The following is a 20770-nucleotide window of genomic DNA, read 5'->3' as shown; positions in this document are numbered from 1 at the left end:
GGGGGGGGGGGTTAAGCCATGTAGAAATTTGCTTTTTTGTGATGTGTGGTTCTCTATTCCAGCATCCCTGAGCAGCACCAGCCTTGCTCTGTGCACCTCTGGAAGTGGTGGATAGTGCAGCCTTCCCTGATGGAAAAGCAGCAGACACTGGTTTATTTTTTTTGTTCTAGGAAGGGGTTGGAGTTGGAACATGCAGCTTCCATGCCCGACTGCACACACGGACAGGATCCCTATGGATCACTGTGAATAAGCAGAATGGGAAACTTGTTCTCTAGGATGAAGTGTTTGTGTAGGTTTCTGGATGTGCAGCCAGGCCCTGGTGAGATGTGGCAGCTTTCCAAGCACCGAGTTCTCCATCATCTGCACCTCAGCTCCATCCCAGGAGTAAGGAGAGGCCTGGAGGCAGAGCCATGCTGGGGGGTGAGGAGATGTTTTGGGAGGGTGTGCAGACACTCACGTACGTGCAGGGCTGAGCTCGCTGCCAGAGCTGCAGTGGGTCCCAAGGGGCGCCCTTGCCAACAGCACTTTGCCTCGGAGCATTTTGTCCACGTGAATTCAAAGTGCTGGGAGAGACTTTGCTCAAAAGGCAGGGAAAATGGGAGGTGGAGGAAGAACATGTGGAAGAATATGTGGGTTAATAAAGGGACAGCAGGTAAAGCCTGAATAAGTAACCAGAGGAGGTTCAGGGGGATGATCTGCAGAGTACAGAGCCACTGAAAACCTGAGGTACAGTTATTGACTACATTTGGTGTAAGGCAGTGCGAGTGTTGCCAAACTTAACAAGGGCGAAACCATCCAGTCTCAAGAAATGAGGTGACTAAAACCAGAGGGTTTCTTTAGCAAGTGCAAGATAGGAGTTTTTAATAAAATTGTAAGACATCTTTTTTGTGCTAGCCTTCCTGTTCTGGAATGGCTAAGGGATGCTTGCTTTGTGGTTTTCCCCTGTAATTGCAAATATTAGTTCCTAGTGGTTACTACAGTGTAGTTAAGGAAGAGTCTATGAAAATCCTGTTTCTTCAGAGTAAATGTGAGGTAACTGGAAGTTGCCAGCACTTCAAAGAAAAGGATGGACAAGTGCTGTTAACTGGTAAGAAAGTGTCCAGCAGAACAAGGAACAGCACATGGAGACTCATTCCTGGAGCCTGTGGTTTTGTCTGAGTGCTGGGGCTCTTGGGGATCTCCTGATTCCAGCAGCCAGGACTCAGGGAAAGACTCAGTGTGAAAAATATAGAGAAAACAAGTGCTGGAAAACTGCATTTCTGGTCCTTGGGATTAAGAGGTGATTGGATGAATACTTTAAAACCATGTGGTGTTAAGATCTGGCTGAATGGTCCTCTGGAAACACAGGAGAGACCTGAGGGCCACCGCTGATGATTGTCAGTTTTAAAAGTAAAAATAAAGGATGCTAGAGTGAGTTTTAGTTCTGTCTCCACCTGGAGTGGTTAATATGTAACTCAGTAGTTATTTTTGACTGGCAGCAACTCAGTTTGGAGTTGTGAGATTAAGGAGTGTTTATCTTCTTTTTTAAGTTTGCATTTATATAAGCAAACTGCAGCAGAGATTGTTGGGTTTGCCATCCTCACTTGGCATCCAGCATTGCCTCCCTGCCTTGTTTTGGTCCCTGTGCCAGGTTTCCTGGATGTTGTTCCCACATAGTGAGTCTGACTCTTTAATTACATGAATAAAAGCTTGAAAACTCCTGCTGGAGCATCACATGTCAGTAGAATGATGGCAGTGCAACAGCTTTATTTCAAACCCAACCAAAAATGACAGAACTGAAGCTGTAAATCCAGACCTGATCATATAACCAGCACCAGGCTGATTCACTGACACTGTCACCTGCTATTCCACAAATTTACTGTGCTCTTGGTTCCTTCTTAACTAAACAGTTTTCCAAGTGCTGCAAAGTAGCTGGAAGGTGTTTTGAATGCCAGGCAGTGCTTTGCATACTAAATACTGCCCAGCTCTGTTTTACAGCTGCAGGACACGGGGATTTTATTAGAAAAGCTGCTCTCTACCCTAGGAAGTTTGATTTCCTGGCTTGGCTGTTATTTAACTTTTTCCCCACTCAGTTATGCAGGGAAACCAAGTGTTTAAACCCTCTTTATTTGCCACTGCTCTACTTTTGGAGCTCCCTTTGTGCTGTTCTGCCACAGCCTCCAGACCAGTTCCCACTGAGATCTTTCCTTCAAGTTAAAGCTCCCGGTGTTAAAAATATCAAAATAAGGTGATCATACAGAAAGTTATTCCAAAAAGCAATCCCTGTGTACCAGAACTAGATGCAGTGATCGTACAGGCTGGTAAGAAAAGCCTCAGTTTCTGGTCTTTCTAATGCTCCTGTTTTTCTCACAGGCAGAAGGGGGAATTGAGGTGTGATATGTGAAGTAAGGAAATAAATACCGACTGCAGATATTTCCTGATTGTGGAGGATGGTGGATTTTAGGAGGCAGCCAATGCTGCAGCAGCTCTTACAGGTTGCAGGCTGCTGTTACACCAGCTTAGCCTCTTTCTGCCTGTAAAGTTAATTGGCTTATGCCAGTTTACAGTGGAAGGTGATTAAGGCAGTGTCAGGTTGTCCAGTTTCAGTGCCTCTTTGGAATTTTCAACTCTACACTAATGAAACTCCAGCTCAGAGACAGAGCTAAGGTGCTTTGCAGTTAATCTCTGCAAATCCAGCAGGCAGGGTTGAAATTCATCCTACAGGGATTTAATTGTAATCTCTGGGACAATGACTCTGCATAACCAGACACCTCAGCTCTGGCTGGGCTGCAGGGCAGCAGGATGGAGACTAAAGGCTTCTCTTTGTCAAGGCAAAGTTTGGGATAAGGATTGGGCCGGAGAGCTGCTCTCCATGTGTGTGATGCCAAGGCCAAGCTCATCGGCATCTAGGAATGCACTGTGGGGGGTCCTGCCCACCCTATCATAGTTCTGAGTTGGCCAATGTATGGATTAATGTTTCAAATGAGCTGGAACATATTTTAGGAATAAACATAAATATCAGTAAAAAGTGTGAAGAAGGCAGACGTCCTAAAAAGTGTAATATGCACATGGTATATATTCATAGCACAGGATGCAGAGTAACACACTGCAGCAGATCTGATGAGCAGAGGACAAAGACTGGTGGCAGCGTCATCCAGTTATCCAGAAAATCATCATTTCTGGATTTTAAAGTCAGGCTGTGTAAGTGAAACCCAGGAAATAAGGTCTCACCAGGAACTTCAGTCCTGACCTGGGGCACCACCCTCAGAGAGGGTCCAGTGTGGTTGGGGAGACACGAGCAGGAATGGCCTGAGGTCATTCTGGAGGGAAGGAGTTTCTCCCTGTGAGGGTGGTGAGGCCCTGGCACAGGTTGCCCAGAGCAGCTGTGGCTGCCCCAGCCCTGGAAGTGTTCAAGGCCAGGCTGGACAGGGCTTGGAGTAACCCGGGCTAGTGGAAGGTGTCCCTGCCCATGGCAGGGGGTGGAACGAGATGAACTTTAATGTCCCTTCCAACCCAAACCATTCTGGGATTCTGGGAGGAGGAGGTGGGGCCAGTGAAGAGGGAATGACCTGAGCCAAGGGATGGGGAGGCACTGAGAGGCTGCAGGGAACAAGGTGTCATCATTCTCTGGCCTGCTGGGGACAGGGCAAGAATTAAAAGGTCAAATGTTGAAGGCATTTTGGAAGCTTAAGGCTAAGGAAAGGAGTGTGTTGCCTTGGGAAGGTAAATGAATTGCTGCCTAGGAAAACCTTTAGGAGAATGGTTTGTGTAGGGTTATCCCTGCCTCGGGATTTTTTTTGGGGGGGGTTCAGGTGCTGGTTTTTAAGAGGATTCAGGAATAGGTGCTGTCAATCAGCAGGCTGGGGCCAGAAATCCCGGAACATTCCTGGGTCTGCTTGAGGCAAACCAGCTGGAATCCCTGCCCTTTGCCTGCTGCAGGGGCAGGGCATTGGAGATAATATGCAGATTTGGGTGTGCTTTGAAGGGCTGACCTTTGAGCACAGAGTTTCTCAATCCTGGTCGCTGCTGTGGACTTCCTGTGGACAAACCTGGACATGGGGGTTCCATTCCCAACCCTCCTGGGCCCTTTCTGTGCCACCCACTCTGCTCATTGTAACTGGGATGCAGTGCAGGAACAGAAGAGCGTTTCTTAATTCTGGAGTGATTCACGTGGATGTGTTCTGGCCATGGTCCCAGACAGTTTTTTGCCTCTCCATAATCTCTGCAGCGACTTCCAAATTCAGCTTTTTGATTTCTTGATGGAACCAAAGTGCTGCGTGGCTGGAGCAGCACTCCTTGTATGACCAGCAGGCTCACAGTCTGTTTATTTGACTCGAGCTCCAGTTGTCCTGGCATTGCCAAATGTCACAGCCTGGACCACAGTCGTCCTCAGGCACACAGTGCACGCAGTGCCAGCTTTTGGCAGCTGATCAGTGGGGTTTTTCAGGGCTCTTGGCACCCTCTTATGGCCAAAGCACACGGGCAGTGCAGGGAACTGTGCTTTCCTGAGGGCAGGAGTCACGGGAATGGGATCCTGTCCTGAAGGAAAGCCACCAAATACGTGTGAAGTGATTTTACTCTGTTTGCTGCCTGGGATTTTGTGCTCTGTGTCTTTTGGAGTAAGCACACAAGAAGGGTGTAAGGAGATGGTGCCTGTCAGCAGCTGGTTGCTGCCAGAAGTTCCTGCAAAGCTGGAAAAGAAGGATTGCAGCTGAACACAGCCCCACAGAGGGTACGTGGGCTTTATCTGCCTCTGAGTGGGGGCAGCTGGTTATTGATTTTCACTCAGTTCTTGTGTGTCTGAAGTGCAGGTCAGGAGAAGGACCCAAGCTAACAAATGCCCTGGCCTGCAGTGGGAGGGGGAGATGCCCTCACCAACCTCTGAATTCCATCAGGAAAAAGAAACCCCGGAAAGACGCCCCCAAGGAAAAGCTCAGGGGACTGGGGGTGTTTACTGGAGCAGAGAGGGCACCCAGAGTCTATAGCCAAAGGATTTCAGGTGTGTGAGGGGCTGTCAGGAAGAGGATTATGATTTATCTGTGTGCTGTGTCAGCTCAGGAGGACTCACACCACTGCAAGGAAGATGTCCAGCAGACTGTGGGGGAACAATTCCAGCTGCAAGGCTGGAGATGCACTGGCATTGCCTGGAGAAAAAGATTTCAAGAACAACTTATATCAGCTTTCTGGGTGTACTTGATCCTGCACCAGTTCTGGGAGGGAGCTGATGACCTGCTGGATTCCCGAATTCCTTTCCAGCTGGGAGTGATCTGTAATGACCACAGTCATCCCAACAAAGCCTCCCAGATCCTGGATCTAATGACCCTGCCCCAGTCCAGAGGTGCTCAGCATCCACCTTTGGTGACCTTTCCCACCTCTGAATGCTCTGGCAGCCTGTGATGCCCAACCCCTGTCCAGTCCTGCTTGGGCAGTTAGTGGTGCTTTAGATTATCCCAATAGTGATGCAGAAGTTTCAGGAAAGCCCTGGGAGCAGGTGAGCACCCCAAAACCAGGCTGGTTGTTACACTGTTCTTGTCCCTAAGCTTTCTATGCACTATTTTATATTTCATTTGACAGAATGTGTTGCACTTCATGTACACAAACATTTCACTAATGGCCAACACTCTCCTCTCCAGCTTAATTTGATTTGATTCCTCTGTCCAATCCATGTGTACTTTCTTACCCACACTGATTCCAACCTCTTGTAGGCCTTTTCCCTGCCAGTAATTCCATGTGCAGTCACGGGAGCTGGGTGGTGTCCTGTGCCCTCCTCCTGTCACTTAATGCCACGACATTTCACAGGGCACCAAGTTTATCTGGAGAATAAGAAGGGAAAGAGCTTGCTTAGGCCTTTTCCTGCCAGCTGTAATTTTGGGAGCTGGATTGTGGTTCCTGTGCCACTAGAGGGAAACCTGTGCCTAGGAATTAAGGGAGTCTCAGGACGGATAAAACACAACCCAGTTGTTTCTGTATCCCAGGAAATCTCGTTGTTGGTGTAAAAGATGTGTTGGTTCATACCAATTATGCAACTGGATTTTAATGGAGTGGTGCACAAAACAGGATCTGGGGGCCTTGGCAGTGCTGAGTCAGTGGTGGGACTCAGTGATCTCACAGGGCTTTTCCAGCCTTTAGGTTCTGTGATCTCTGTACCCCTTGGAAGAAAATATATCAATGGCTGGAGCAGTGACAGACTCGGCAGCTTGGGAAAGAGTCCCTGAGCACCTTTGGGAATTCTCCCTGTTCAGCTGAGTACACACCTGCTGTCCCCTGCGCAGGGGGACAGCACAGAGGGACTTGGTACAAAGTGTCTGTGCTGTAACTGCTCCAGTAAAATATCCATACATTGTTTCCAGCAGCAGACAGAGGACTCTCAGTGTTACTGAAGAGCTTTGGAGGAAAGGCTGATTTGGAATCATAGCATAGTTTGGGTGGGGAGGGACCTTAAAGGCCACCTCATCCCACCCCCTGCCATGGGCAGGGACACCTTCCACTACACCAGGGTGCTCCTTCCCCATCCAGCCCGGCCTTGGACACTTCCAGAGATGAGGACTCTACAAGCTTCCCTTCCTTTATTTACCTTCCCCAGCTCAGGAAGATGATGCTTCATAGAAGTTTCTTGGTCTCTGAGTCTCTCCCGGATGTGTTTAAGCTGTTCCCAAATGAGTAGCTTTGCCAGATGCGGTTTTCCAAAACATTTGATGGTTTTTTGTGGTTTTAATCTCGCTGAGACTTGCTGGGGGTGCTCAGTTGAACCCATTGCTCCTGTGGCTTTTCAGCTTCTCTGGGTTTTTCCTGCTGTTCCTGGTGGATAACATCCCTGTGTTTGAGGGAGCCCTTGGAGAAGTCGGGTTGTCAGGGCAGGAGCTGCGTGAGCAAACGGGAGGTAACGGATCCGCTCCCTTCCATTTTAAGAGTGACCTTTAACTCACCAGACTTTGCTAAATAACTCTGGCAGGATCCCTCTGGAAGGTTGCCTCCCAGGGACCCAGCGTGCTGGCCTGGCCTGGCACTGCCCTGTGGATCTGCTGGGCTGGCAAAAACACCGGAGCAGCACATCCCGAGCGGGAGCTGAGCTGTTCCTGCCTCCCCCTCGCCCCTGCCCTGAGGGAGAACCACATGGATTGACCCCGCTGGGCTCGGGAATGGCCAGGAGCTGTGTCTGTGGGAACCAGCAGGTGGTAAAGAAGACAGAAACCTTTTCCCAGCAGCGTGGAATTGTGTGTTCTCCGGGACATTGATCCTCCCCAGCAAGTACGGGAAAGCGTCTTCAGTTACAGAAACCAGCGGCAGCTCAAGGTTCAAGGGGCTATTTTTGGGTGTCCAGCGGGTTCCCTGAACTCCTGTCTAATAGGTGGGCCAAGGTTGGGGATTAATTTTGGCATATTTCGCTTTTTCAATGCATTTGTATGAAAAAAGAACATGGAAGGCTCTCCTCTGCCCGTGCTAACCGTGCCAACAGCTCCTTACAACGACCAGAAACCGGGAACCAGCGGGTTACGGAAGAAGACCTTTTACTTTGAATCCAAGACGAACTATTTGCAGAACTTCCTCCAGAGTATCTTTTTTTCCATAGACCTGAGAGACCGCCAGGGATCTTCTCTGGTTGTTGGAGGTGATGGGAGGTACCTCAATAAGTCTGCAGTGGAACTGATTGTCCAAATGGCTGCTGCCAACGGGGTTGGTAAATTAAATCCCTAAATTCCTGTCGGTGCGTGGCTGATAAATGCAGGAGACCTTAACAAATTAGTCACTCGGGAGATTTAATTTCCCTAAAGGCTTTATTCAACTGTAGGAGTTAAGTTTTTAATGGAAAACCAGTTTGGTAGTACAGAAATGATTCAGATTTCACTCTAAGTGACACAGTGGGGTACAGAATACACCTGGAGAACGGAAAATAAATACTGTTTGGTGTTGGTGTGTTCTCGCTTTGGGGTTTGACAGCCCCAGGCTGTTGGCACTCGGATTTTGTAGCCTTTCCATGAGAATTGTTCAGAAATGAAGTAACAGGGAGAGCCACCAGACTGGCAAAGGAAAAGGTAAAACTTGGATGTTTCTTTCTCACCAGTTTTAAGTTGTGATAAATACTCCAGGAGCCTTTGAAAATTGAGATGAGGGTGAGGAAGTGAGTGGCAACCTTAATGTGGATCTCAGTTGTGCTGGAATTCTGTGTTTTGGAAGCAGGACAGGCTTGTCTGTTTGTGGTGGATCGTGATTCATGCACTGCAAGGCTCTTGGGCTTTGGGGTTTTGTATCTATTTCCTTCTGCTTTTTAAGAAGAAAAGGCTCTGATGTCTATCCTGGATCTCTTGTTATTCTGAGAGACCTGGATCTTAGGAATGTTAGGTGTTCTTTATTCCCTCTGTGCATCTTAGTGGGCTCTCAGTAAAACCAGGGTGGAAATGTGGCCTGGATTGCTCTGAAGGGCTGCAACCCAAAATTGCTGCACAGAGTGGGTCTGTTTTGAGAATTCCATGAAAGGTGTTTCTCCAGCCTCAGGTTTTTCTCAGAAGAAATTCCAGAGAATCAAAAAGCATTAAGTGTAAATTGTTCAGCACATTGTTGCAAGAAACAGCCTTTTCCACTGGTTACCAGAAGGGACTGAGCACTGGATGGGTGGGGAATGACAGCTGAAAACCTCTGGAAGGCAAGGAGGGCCCTAAATCAGAGAGCAGCTCCTATGGAGACAAGTGTTTCTTCCTTTCCTTCCTCACTGTGGGGAAAAGCTGCAGTTTGGGTGTGTGGGGAGGACCTGATGGGTTCATCCAGCTCTCCTGTCTGGTTTGGGAGGGAAGATCCCTTATTTTGCCAGTCCTCTGCAGCATCCCTTGAGCTGCCTGCAGAGTATGGGAGTGCTGCAGAATATGACTCTCAAAGGGAAACTGGGCAACAAGAGGTGAAGTTTTGCAGAGGAGCTTCCTGGAGGAGCAAAATTTGGAGGCACAGGACAAGGTGTGCTGGTGAATAAAGCACAGGACAAGGTGTGCTGGTGAATAAAGCACAGATCAAGGTGTTCTGGCTTGGGCTGAGAATGGGCAAAAACAAACCCTGTGTAGGTGGGGCCACTTCAAATGAAAACCCAGAGGGCTCCACCCTGAGCTGCTGCCCCACGAGCGGGGCCTCACCGTGGGGTCCTAAACTGCTGTTTCCCATTTATGCTCATTATTTGCTGGAGGTGCAGATCTTTGAGCAGCTGGTCTGTGGCAGCTGTGCCATGCACTAACTGATGGGCAGAAGGCTGGGGCTTAGCACCTGGCAGTGCCAGGGGCCCGGAATCACACTCATCCTGTGCCCTTGGCCCAGCTCCCACCACGGGCCTGCGGTCAGGAACGCTCCTTCTGATCCCTGCTTCATTTTGTGGTTGAATGGAATCCCTCCTCTTTTCTCTTTCTGTTCTCTCTCTGATCTCAGCTGGTGCAGAGTCTGGTGTGTTTTTTAAATCCCTGTCACCTCATTTGGGGGCTGTGGTGAGGAGCATGTTCTGCCAGGGAAATATTCGTTCTGCTTTATTACGTGGACTCCAGCAACTGGTTCTGATTGCTTTGTATTGCTCAGCACATTGCTCTGGATGCAATCTCAGTGAGATTACTGAATTTAGGGGAAGGAGGTGTGTTACCCACTGGACGAACCTGCAGCTGGTTCCACGGGAGCAGCCGGGATGTCCAATTTTTGGGGTGTTTTGGCTTCTCTCTGTCGCATTTTGTGTTTGGAAAGCAAAGTTTGAGGGCACAGCCAGAGGGGTTGGTTGGGTTTTGGTGTTGTTTAGAGACAACTAAACAACACCAAAACAGAGATAACTGGAGAGCTCAGCCCTCCAGTGCACCATGACCAGCTGAGCTGCAGCATTCTGTAAGGAAAACACTCCAGAGGCACAACAGTGTGGGGTTGGATGCACCATGGAGAGCTTGGAGGCCTCCCAGGAACAAGGAGGGCTCCTCTGCCATCCACACGCCTCCAGGGCTCTGGTTTACCCGTTGCTGGCATTTGGGCTTTGGTGGGTTTGGGATTTGGGCTCACAGGAGTTTGTTTTGCTGTCCCGTCCGCAGATCGGGCGCTTGGTCATCGGACAGAACGGGATCCTGTCCACCCCGGCCGTGTCCTGCATCATCCGCAAGATCAAGGCCATTGGGGGCATCATCCTGACAGCCAGCCACAACCCCGGGGGGCCCAGCGGGGACTTTGGCATCAAATTCAACATTGCCAATGGAGGTGAGGGCCCTCCGCCCCTCGTTTGCTGCGTTTGTTTGGTTGTTTCTCGTGTTGACCCCAAGGAACCCAATTCCTGCTTTAATAGCACAGGGATCCGATGCCCTGAGCAGTGGGTTTCCCTAAAGAGAGCAAACCTGCTCCCCTCATACCCTGGGATTCCCAGCCCTGGGTCTGCTGAACTCCTGAAGTACATCCATCCCTCTTTACCATCTTCCCCCTTGCCCATTTTCTCTCCCAGGTCCTGCTCCTGAAGCCATCACGGATAAAATTTTCCAAATCAGCAAGAAAATTGAGGAGTATGCCATCTGCCCAGACCTCCAGGTGGATTTGAGCACCATTGGGAAGCAGCAGTTTGACTTGGAGAACAAATTTAAACCCTTTACAGGTAAGCAAATGTGAGTGGGAAAGGTGTTATATTTCATATGTGATTTCTGTCAGTCAGCAGTGGAATATGAAAATGCATTAAAAGAAGACTTTTGAAAAAACACTGCAAGTATTTATTTACCATCTCCTGGTGACTTGTGCTGACTAAAAAATAAATAAATTAAAATATGATAAATGTTGGTGTTTCTCTCAGTCCCCATTTATGTACTGGGATTTTTATGTTAATGGGGTTTTTATATTGCCTGTTGACTGCAAAGGTGCAGCTTTTTTTAACTATTAAGTTCACAGTTCCCACTGACTTTGGTGGAATTAAATATCTGATTATATATATCTGTATATTCCCCTTTTCCTTTAATCCCACTCTCCAGGCAAGTGAGCCTCTTGGGAGTCATAGCTGGGAACAGAGTTTGCCTTAAGGATTTTGTTGGTCCATTTGTCTGTGACCTGCTTAGCAGTGAGAACCTGTAATTAAATTCTTAATTAGGCACCATTATTTCTGTCTATCAGCTGATCCTGTGGGATGTGGAAGGCTTTGTGCTGAGCCCTGCCCTGTGCTCTGTGGATGCTCAGCCCAGCAACAGGGCCTTTGTTACAAAGATTGCAGACTCTGAGAGTTGGTCTCCACTCCCTTTTCTTTTCCAGTGGAAATTGTGGATTCTGTGGAAGCTTATGCCAACATGCTGAGGAATATCTTTGACTTCAGTGCGTTAAAGGAGCTGCTTTCAGGGAAAAACCACCTCAAGATCCGCATCGATGCCATGCACGGAGGTACCCCGGCTGGGCTTGGGGCATTTTAGGGGGCTGGGTGCCCCAGGGGCTCTCCTTCAGCAAAAGATTTTACTGGAATTTATATCCATCACTTGGAAGTTTGATTTTTGTTTTGTAGCATCCTGGATTTTTCTTCTTGCAAGCGAACTTTTTATGCCTTACGTTATTTTCTTTTGTCAAATATTGTATTTTGGGGGTTGGAATGAGATGATAACTTTGAGATCCCTTCCAACACAAACCATTCTAGGATTCTGTGAAATGTTTGGGCTTGGGAATCGCCCCGGGGCAGAGATATTGGTGGAATTTGGGGGATGCTGGAGGGCTCACATGTGTCAGTCAGCACTTTAGAGACAGAGGAGAAGCTGTGATCAAAGCTGTCCTGACTTCACATCAGTCAGTGTCCCAAGGGGTCACAGCAGTTAGGCAAAGATGTTCCCATAGAAGTTTGAGTACAAAAATGGGACCATTAGACGGATTTATATAATTTAATATATCAGCCAAACTTGTGAGTCCCTTTCACAGACACTGGGAGCACCCTGGTTTTCTTGGCATCTTGTTCCTGTTGTCTCCAGATTTATGGAGCTGCTGTGCTTCAGTACCATAAACCACATGAACTGACCACCCTCTGGTTGCTCCTGTGCTTTAGGAACATAAATCCCATGAACTGCCCCAGCCTGAGCAGCTCAGGGGCGGGTGGTGACGTGGCTGCTGCAGAGCTGACCGAGGGCAGAGACAACTTGTTTCTCTCCATGTTTTTCTGTGACAGTTGTGGGCCCTTATGTGAAGAAGATCCTGTGTGAGGAGCTGGGAGCCCCAGCAAATTCAGCTGTGAACTGCACCCCACTGGAGGACTTTGGGGGCCACCACCCTGACCCCAACTTAACCTACGCTGCCGACCTGGTCCAGACCATGAAGACGGGAGAGTACGACTTTGGAGCTGCCTTTGATGGAGACGGGGTAAATGAGCTGTTCTGTGGTCACTTTTTGGCCTTCTAACCAGCTGTGGGGGACTAATGCTCAGCTGATTTTAAATAGAGGATGAAAGCAAAGCTTTTTTCTCTCCCTCTGTAGTCATAAATGGAAGGGAACCACTTGCTGCATTTTGGCACCAGGGCAATAGCCGGCTACTGTGTCAATAAAGAAGCCCAAACCGTATTTAAATAATTTTAAAGGCTGTGAAAAGCCAGCAGGAAGGTGAAACACTATCCAGGTGTTTCGAAGCTCTGTTTTTATTCCAGTGCAGTCAGAAAATCCCTGGGAGCTGTTGGGTTTATGAGCAGCTCCTGTGCTGAGCAGGGAGCAGAGCTGTTCCCCTCTTGTCCTCCCCAGGATCGCAACATGATCCTGGGCAAGCACGGCTTCTTCGTGAACCCCTCCGACTCCGTGGCCGTCATCGCCGCCAACATTCTCAGCATCCCGTACTTCCAGCAGACCGGAGTCCGGGGATTTGCCCGGAGCATGCCCACCAGCGGGGCCCTCGACAGGTACCAGCTGTTCAGGTGGGAGCGGGGAGGGAGCCCTGTCCCTCTTTTGGGGTTTAACACATCCCTGTAGTAGGGAGAAGAGCTGGGCTGTGCTCTTGGCTCTTCTCTGCAGATAAGTCCAAACAAATTACCCTCCCCACCTTTTTTTTTTTTCTTAAATTTTATATAGTGATAATTTGTAAAATGTTTGCAGATCCACAACTTAAAGTTGCTTTCAAAGAGCTGTGTGTTTGTATCTGTTCCTTAAATGCACATCCCACCCATTTTCCAAATGTTACACTGTGATAAAATTGAGGATAAAACCCCAGAGCAGCGGCATTCCCTGCCTGCAGTGTGACCCCAAGGGAGAGGCTGATACTGCAGCATCTCAGATGGGAGCACCAGGAATCCAGCTGGGATGTGACTTGGCCTTCTTACCTTTGCAGGGTGGCCCAGGCTACAAAGATCGCTCTGTATGAGACTCCGACAGGCTGGAAGTTCTTTGGAAACCTGATGGATGCAAACAAACTGTCTCTGTGTGGAGAGGAAAGTTTTGGAACTGGTAAGTCAGCGTTCCTGGCATCACCCAGGATCCTTTTATCCCTCCTCTTAGTTCTTTATACTTTATAGCTTGGGATTTCTCTTTCACCTGTAGTTGTTAATGCTTCTAAAATAATAAAATATTAGAAAATGCTTGGAAGAATCAGTGTGGAAACAAACAATGCTGAAGGTTTTGTGAGGCAGGAGCCAGTTTTCCCTCAGTCCTTCAGGAAGGCACGTGGAGATATGCAGGAAGTTTGAGGGCCTCTTTACTAGCCCGGTCATTGAGTCTGTGGGGATTAAGTGCAATGTTAAATGTATTTTTCAACTCTTGGTGGCCAGGAAAGCCTTCTAAATGTTTTCATTTCTGGAAAGAAATATGGTTTGGAGCATAGAGTTTTATTAGGGAAGGTTTCAGGTCACTATTAAATCTCTGAGCTTAATAGGGCCCTCATTTTCCTGTTCTGAAAACAAGGTATGATTTATAAAGTTTAAATTAACACTTGCCTTTGAACAGTCTGAGCAAGTTATTGGGTTACTGAGAAACAAAGTGAACATCACAAGGAATTTCTGGGGGTGTGCACGTGACACACAACTGTTATTTGTGCAGGGAAGTTGAAGGGAGCAGGTTTTGCTCCACACTGGAGCAGCGTGTGCAGGACACTCAGGATTCCTGGGAGCCCTCAGCAGTTTCTGAGCTCTCCCATGGCATCTGCCATATGGTGTTAACATCCTGACTGTGGAAAAGGCACCTCATTCCTGCACAAAGGCTGTTTTACCTGGTCTGAATTCTCCTGAGATCTTGTTTTCCCTGTTCTCTAAGGACCTCTGGTGGGATATGCAAGGCACAGGGTCTTGAGGGAATTTAGGGTGGGTGATTTCACACTCCGACCTTGTGTGCTTTCATTCCACCACCCCAGAAAAACCTTTTAACCTGTGCATGGCTGCCTTAAATCCCCAAATGCCTGAGGTGAAGTGCTTTGTGGAGCTGGGGTGCACAGCTTGCCAGGAAAGAATTCCCCCAGCTTCCCTGTGCCTGAGAAAGGGGATCCCAGGCTCTGGGTGACAGCAGGGTGCTGTGGGGCTGAGCAGTCCTCAGTGGCAAGAGTTTTGCAATCAGTTGCTGTTCTGATACACTGGATTTGGCCTCAGGTTGGAAGAAAAGGGGAATTTCAGGAAATGTGGTATCTCTGTAAAGAAATATTGAAGGAAGTCATGAGTAAAAAAAGATTTTGGAGTCCCTGAATGATTTCAGCATGTGCTGAGTTTATATCCTGGACCTTGGCTCATGAGAGGGCACTAGTGCTTCAGCAAATAAATCAACCCAAAAACCAGCAAATGCTTTTCCATGTTCCTGGAGCTGCTGATGGGATGTGGTCTGGGATGAGCAGCTCTCCAAAACTGTTGTATGAGCAACAAGCTCCCAGTTTCTCTCCATCCCCCAGCAGGGAAGTAACTCCATCCCAAATAAAAGTGACTGATTCCGTTTGCAGCAGGGGCTGAAGGAGAGGTTTGGGATTTTGTCCAGACAGCATCAAATCCAAGTGGCTGGAGGCTGCAGCAGTTTGGGGGACAGAGTAGGAAAGGGCCCAGGAGTGCTGGGCTCCCTCCACAATGCAAAGGGCATTTGTCCACCTGGCAAATGCACTTAGGAATGAAAAAGGAATGAAAAGGGGTGAGGAAGGGTGGCCGATAGGAAGTTAATGAGGAGTTGTTTGGAGCTGGACAGAATGGGAGTGTTGAAGGGGAGAGAGGTGAAGGAGCAGCCAAATAGACCCAGTAAAAATTGAAACAAACTGTGACCTGGTGGGATTGGAGTCCAGGAGCAATTAGAGTAATGCAACATGACAGAATTCCTGCTTGCTTCCTTGGGTATTTTATTCCAGCCATAAGCTGATACATCACATGGGACTGGTGTTTATTTAGCATTCCTCTCCATCACCTCTGCCCAGCTCTCTCCTCCCTGAGGGACCGTGGGGATAATTTATCGCCGCGTCCACAATAGTGGGATTTGTGCAAAGCTCCACCTAACCTGTGCCCTGCCCCCAGCCCTTTCCCAGAGGATCCCCACTCTGGCACTCCTGGAGAGGGTGACATGGAGTGCCCTGTGCATTAGCTCCTTGGGATTTCATTAATACCTGTTTGGAGGTTGTCCAGAGTGGAAAGGAGAGAACTTTGCAGCTGTGGAGCACAGCGTGAGCTGACGAGGCTGGAGCCCTGAGGGTGGGCTGGGGGTGTTCTGGCCATTTGATCCCATTTCATTTGGGTGCTCAGGGTGCTGTGTAAGGTCCAGCCCCTCTCGAGTTTCCTGTGTGTTCCCAGCCCCCTGCTGTGCTCCCAGGGCAAGGCTGGGCTGGGCTCCGGTGGCTTCCTGCTCTCTGTGCAGTGCCAGCTTTGGGAATCAGGAATGAGAGGCAATGGGCACAAACAGGCACAGAAAATTCCACCTGGACATGAGGGAGAACTTCTTCCCTGTACAGTGACCAAGCACTAAACAGACTGTCCAGAGAAAGTGTGGAGTCTCCCTCACTGGGGATAGTGAAAAACCTGGATGCAATCCTGTGCCACGTGCTCTGGGATGACCCTGCTGGAGCAGGGAGGTCAAAGCAGACGACCCACTGTGGTCTCATCCAACCTCAGCTGTTCTGCGGTTCTGTGAATCTTCCTTTGTTCCAAAAGGGGTTTTCCAGCCCCTCCATGCCTGGTGTGTGGGAGCTCTCCTGGTCTCCACAGGTGGATGTCTCTCCCTGCCCTGCTGTTTTCCAGCCCCATGGCTGGTGCTCTCTGACCTGCTGCTCCTCTCCCCATTCTGGGGTAATTCCAGAGTTGCTGAGGTTTGGTTCCCCAGGAGGGCTGACATTTGTCCTGGTGCTGGGCCAGGATTTGTGCTGATCCCAGTGTGCTGCTTGGCAGACACAACGTGGCAGCTGTTGAGGAGCTCAATGTTCTTCCTGAGCTGCTCCTCTGCATTTGCCTTTTTTTTTTTTTTTTATTTGATGACCTTTTCACTGTTCATTCCCTGTTCCTTCCTTGGGAACAGAGTTAAGGATCTGTGAACAATGAGTGTGTGTGTGTTGAAAGGGGCCGAATGTTTTCCTTGGGCTGTAGCTGAAAGTAGATGATGTCCTGCCCCGCTCTAACGATGCAGCAGGGATGGAGCTGTGGGAATGCCTTCCATTTGGGAGCCTGTAGCGCTGCCAGATGGATGGAAGAGAGCAGACAAGGTAGGTGAAAGGAGTGGGAGCTGTGTCTGTGCTGTTCCCTCCACAGGCTCCGACCACATCCGGGAGAAGGACGGGCTGTGGGCCGTGCTGGCCTGGCTGTCCATCCTGGCCACCCGCAAGCAGAGCGTGGAGGACATCATGAAGGACCACTGGCAGAAGTATGGCAGGAACTACTTCACCAGGTGGGAAAAGTGCTTCCAACACCTCACACCTCCTGCTGTCCCGTGTCCAGCCCTCCAGGTCAGAGCCAAAGCACTGATGGCACTGGGGTGTCACCGTGGGGCTGCTCCTGCCTGGGGCACTTGCTGTGACTCTCATAGTAATTCAGAACTCCCTGAGCAGTTTGTAACACACCTGGATCACATGGAATGGGATTCACTGGAACCCTGCACCGTGTCCAACTTAGGGTTGTTATTCTAGACGTAAATCTCGTACCAAAGCCTGCCCAGGCTGTACATTTTATACATACAAAGCATCTTTTTTTAATGATTTTTTTAACTTCCAGGTCTTTTTTGCCATCAGTTCAGTATGCTGGGCTCTTGAGAGCCCAAACCAGCAGCAAATTTGTGATGCCTTCAGTGACAGCAGTATCTTGTGGAATGCCCAGCTCCCAGGCTGTTATATACCTGGATGAGTTTCTGTCCAGTCCCAAAATACTCTAATTTAACCTGCAGTAGATATAGAAGATGGAAAGGGAAGGAGTGAGAACCAGCCTGCACACAAGCAGAGGTGGGAATGTCACCTGGAGTGAAAGCATTAGGCAGAAATCTTTCAGCTTGGAAAACCTACATGAAAATTCCCTCTCAAATTGCCAAATGAAAGAACTTGCCTTTTCCTTTTTATTTTTTTTCTTCTTCTTTCTTTTTCTCCCACAATGCAAAGCCAGCACACACCTGAGGCATGGAGACCTGGGGGAAAATGCCAAAGTCTGGGATAAAAGGGCAGCCTTTTAGCACCCCAGGTGTCTGCAGAGCACACTCAGTGCAGGGGTGGGCGGGTCAGACCATAAGGCCCATCTCATTCCACCCCCTGCCATGGGCAGGGACACCTTCCACTAGCCCAGGTTGCTCCAAGCCCCCTCCAACCTGGCCTTGGACACTTCCTGGGACGGGGCAGCCACAGCTGCTCTGGGCAACCTGTTCTGGTGCTTTTTATGTGCCTTTTCTTCCTGTGCTCAGTGTGGGAGCAGAGGACACCCACAGGGCAGAAGGCAGGGGTCAGAAAGGGCATCACAAACCCTCAGTGCCCACTGCACCTCCCCTCCCTGACCCGTGTGGTGGCCGGTGCAGGTATGACTATGAGGAGGTGGATGCGGACGCAGCCAACAAAATGATGAAGGATTTGGAGGCGGTGATGTTCGACCGCTCCTTCGTGGGGAAGCAGCTGTCGTGTGGGGACAAGGCCTACACGGTGGAGAAGGCAGATAACTTTGAGTACAATGACCCCGTGGATGGAAGTGTCTCCAAAAACCAGGTGGGCACAGGAGTGTTTTCTTTATTTTCATGGAATAGCAGTGGGTTGGGAATGTTGTGTGTGGCAGCTCTTGTTTCCAGGCATGTGCTGAGGTAGGAACCTCCTGGCAACAACGTGCTTTGTGTTCAGCTCTAGCAAGTTCTCCAGCGTGGGGTAGGAGGGACAGTAATCCCCATGGGAATGGGGAGAGGGTAACAAAAGAACCTTCTGTGGCTCCCTGAAGAGGAGGAGCACAGGGATGGTGCAGGTTGGGCATAGCCACACTGGCTCTCGTGGAAAATACCTTGGATACCCAAGAGCTGAGAGACTCTTCCCTCCCTCCTCCCTGCCCAGGGCTTGCGGCTCATCTTCTCCGACGGCTCCCGGATCATCTTCCGGCTGAGCGGCACCGGCAGTGCGGGAGCCACCGTGCGGCTCTACATCGACAGCTACGAGAAGGACGCACAGAAGATCCACCAGGATCCACAGGTGGGTGTGGAATCCCAGCTGGATGCAGCTGTACCTAAGGTGGCACTGACCTGTTCTGTAGTGAGTTCAGTGCATGTTCTTTACAGCTTAAAACGCTGCTGTGCTCTTGTAGGCACAGGATGAAAAGAATCCTCTTATATTTAGGTTAAGGAAAAGCTTCTTCCCCCCTGAGGGTGGTTGGGCACTGAACAGGCTCTCCAGGGCAGTGGCCACAGCACCAAGGCTGCCAGAACTCAGGGAGTGTTTGGATGATACTCCCAAGGACAGAGGGTTTTGTTGGGGTGTCTGTGCAGGGCCAGGAACTGGACTGATGATCCTGATGGGTCCCTTCCAACTCAGCCTATTCTGTGATTCTATATTCCCCAGCAAACACTCTGTTAGCTCTTTGTGCACAACTTGCTGTGCCACTACTGACAAATAGACTAAAAACCCCACATTGTGAGAGGAATAAACTGAACTCAGGGTTTCCTTGTCCTGGATCGTAGTGCAACAGAGTTCAGGATATGGCACAGGGAGGGGGCAGCAGCAACACTGGAGCTGAGCTTGGGATTCCTCTCTGAGCACTGCATCCCTCTCGCTGGTCCCACAGCTCATGTGAGCCCAAACCAGTCCTTTGGTCAGCAGAGCTGAGCTTTGGGTTTCCTGGGCTGAGCCCAGATGCCCACAAAGGAAGGCTGGACATGGCATGTGAGAGCTCCATGTGCTGCAGTGGTTCTGAGCCACCTCTCTCGTCCCTGCAGGTGATGTTGGCCCCTCTCATCTCCATTGCACTGAAGCTCTCCCAGCTCCACGAGCGGACTGGCCGCACCGGGCCCACCGTCATCACATAGAGCGGCACCGCCGCGGGATGCACGTGGGGAAGGTCAGCCCACCTCCCCTTGTCCCTTCTGTCCCTGAGAGAGGAATGGTCATTTTATCCTTGTATTTAAGAACACTGTTTTGCTGCTAAGGATAGACAATAATAAACCCCAGCCCTCAGCACCCCGTGTTCTGTTGCTGTGCTGCTTCTCTGTGTCCCCGTGGGTTGTGTGTGGTGCTCGTTAGGCAACCTTTGGGTCAGCACATGGACTCTTGGCTTTTCCTTAAACAAAAGCCACTAGGAATAACAAAAATACTGCATTTTTCAATATTCAAAGGATTTTTTCCTATTGTGGAAACTCTCTTGGAAAAGAAGCACAAATATTTTTGGTAACACACAGTCTTTTAATAAGCAATGGCTGTGTATTAAAGCAGAGTATCTTTCACTCAGGTGGGTTTTCCCATTTAAATACCAGTTATGAAAATGAATCTCCATTTGCCTTCTGTGCAAGAAATCCCCTCCCAACAAACCTTCCATGCAGAAATGAGCATTGCAGGGTATTAAAGTGATGGGCCACTCTGAGTTACTGCTCAGGACTCTTTTATTTGCCCACATCACGGCTCCCGAAAAGATGGTTTTGATGAGCTTGTTTGGACAGTATGAATGTGGATAGTGATAGCCTTGGAATAATCAGATTTGCAGGCATTAATGTGCAGTGTCTTATCCAAGGGCACAGGGAGGGTCACTTTGCAGACAGGTGTAGCTGTTTGATGTTAGCTGTGTGAAAACAATGTAAAGCTGTGATTACAAAATACTCAAAGGGACCACAGAATTTAGATTTGCACCCATGAGCTTCATCTGATTTGATTATAAAGAACAACTGGAATTGCAAATAATGGAGTTTGTAAATTGTGTTAGTGCCCTGAAGCTGCTCCATAAAATGATCTAGATCAGGGTTAGGGGTAAAGAGAAAAGAGGAGGTGTTAATAAAGGCTAAAAGCTGAGGTAGGACACAGGAAAAGCCTGTGCCTGAGGTTGGCAGAGCTGTGTTTTCCATGCCTGCCCAGCACTTCCTTTGGCAGGATGGTGTCCCGGAGGTTTCCCTCCAGCCAAATGCAGAGCACTAAAGCAGAAAGCTGGGATTAGTTGGGGGGGAAACAATTTGGCTGCTCGAATTTGCCTTTTTTAAGCACTGGGTGAACAAGTGACCCCAGAGTTTATGGATGGCCTCTTGTTAAAGCAGGTCAGTCCTGGGCTCCTCCTGATGGAACCGTGAGCACTGCTCAGGCAAACTGGGCTCAGAGCTGCTCTCTGCCCATACTGGGGCTGACTGGTGCTAACAGCTCTCTGGTGACACCAGCTCTCCTCTCGTGGGCCTCCTGACTTCTTTCAGCACCTTCAGAGCGAGACGCAGAGCACCAGGGGAGGTTCAGGTTGAACATCAGGAGGAATTTCATCATGGAAAGGGT

The 20770-nt window shown here is 49.3% G+C and overlaps 1 protein-coding gene across 2 annotated transcripts in view; it reads left to right on the top strand.

Moving 5' to 3' along the window:
- PGM1 (phosphoglucomutase 1) overlaps positions 1-19486 on the top strand; it is a 20530-nt gene extending 1044 nt beyond the window's left edge. Inside the window, exons 1-11 of one of the 2 annotated variants that reach the window (XM_027891073.1) lie at positions 7094-7653; positions 10020-10182; positions 10421-10567; positions 11209-11334; positions 12101-12291; positions 12664-12818; positions 13244-13359; positions 16608-16743; positions 17851-18034; positions 18368-18502; positions 19243-19486. In XM_027891073.1, coding sequence (XP_027746874.1) covers positions 7396-7653; positions 10020-10182; positions 10421-10567; positions 11209-11334; positions 12101-12291; positions 12664-12818; positions 13244-13359; positions 16608-16743; positions 17851-18034; positions 18368-18502; positions 19243-19332 — 1701 coding nt within the window. In that variant the 5' untranslated portion in view covers positions 7094-7395 and the 3' untranslated portion in view covers positions 19333-19486. Of the gene's footprint in view, positions 1-7093; positions 7654-10019; positions 10183-10420; positions 10568-11208; positions 11335-12100; positions 12292-12663; positions 12819-13243; positions 13360-16607; positions 16744-17850; positions 18035-18367; positions 18503-19242 lie in introns of those variants that run through there. The other variant, XM_027891074.1, reaches the window with a different exon arrangement.
- The last annotated feature ends 1284 nt before the right edge of the window (positions 19487-20770 follow it).

This window comes from Empidonax traillii, unplaced genomic scaffold (genome assembly GCF_003031625.1).
Source record: "Empidonax traillii isolate 1590-97213 ecotype Southwest subspecies unplaced genomic scaffold, ASM303162v1 scaffold309:size1915965, whole genome shotgun sequence".
NCBI lineage: Eukaryota > Metazoa > Chordata > Aves > Passeriformes > Tyrannidae > Empidonax > Empidonax traillii.
The sequence above is the reverse complement of the archived record's forward strand: the minus strand, read 5'-3'. Positions and strand labels throughout refer to the sequence as shown.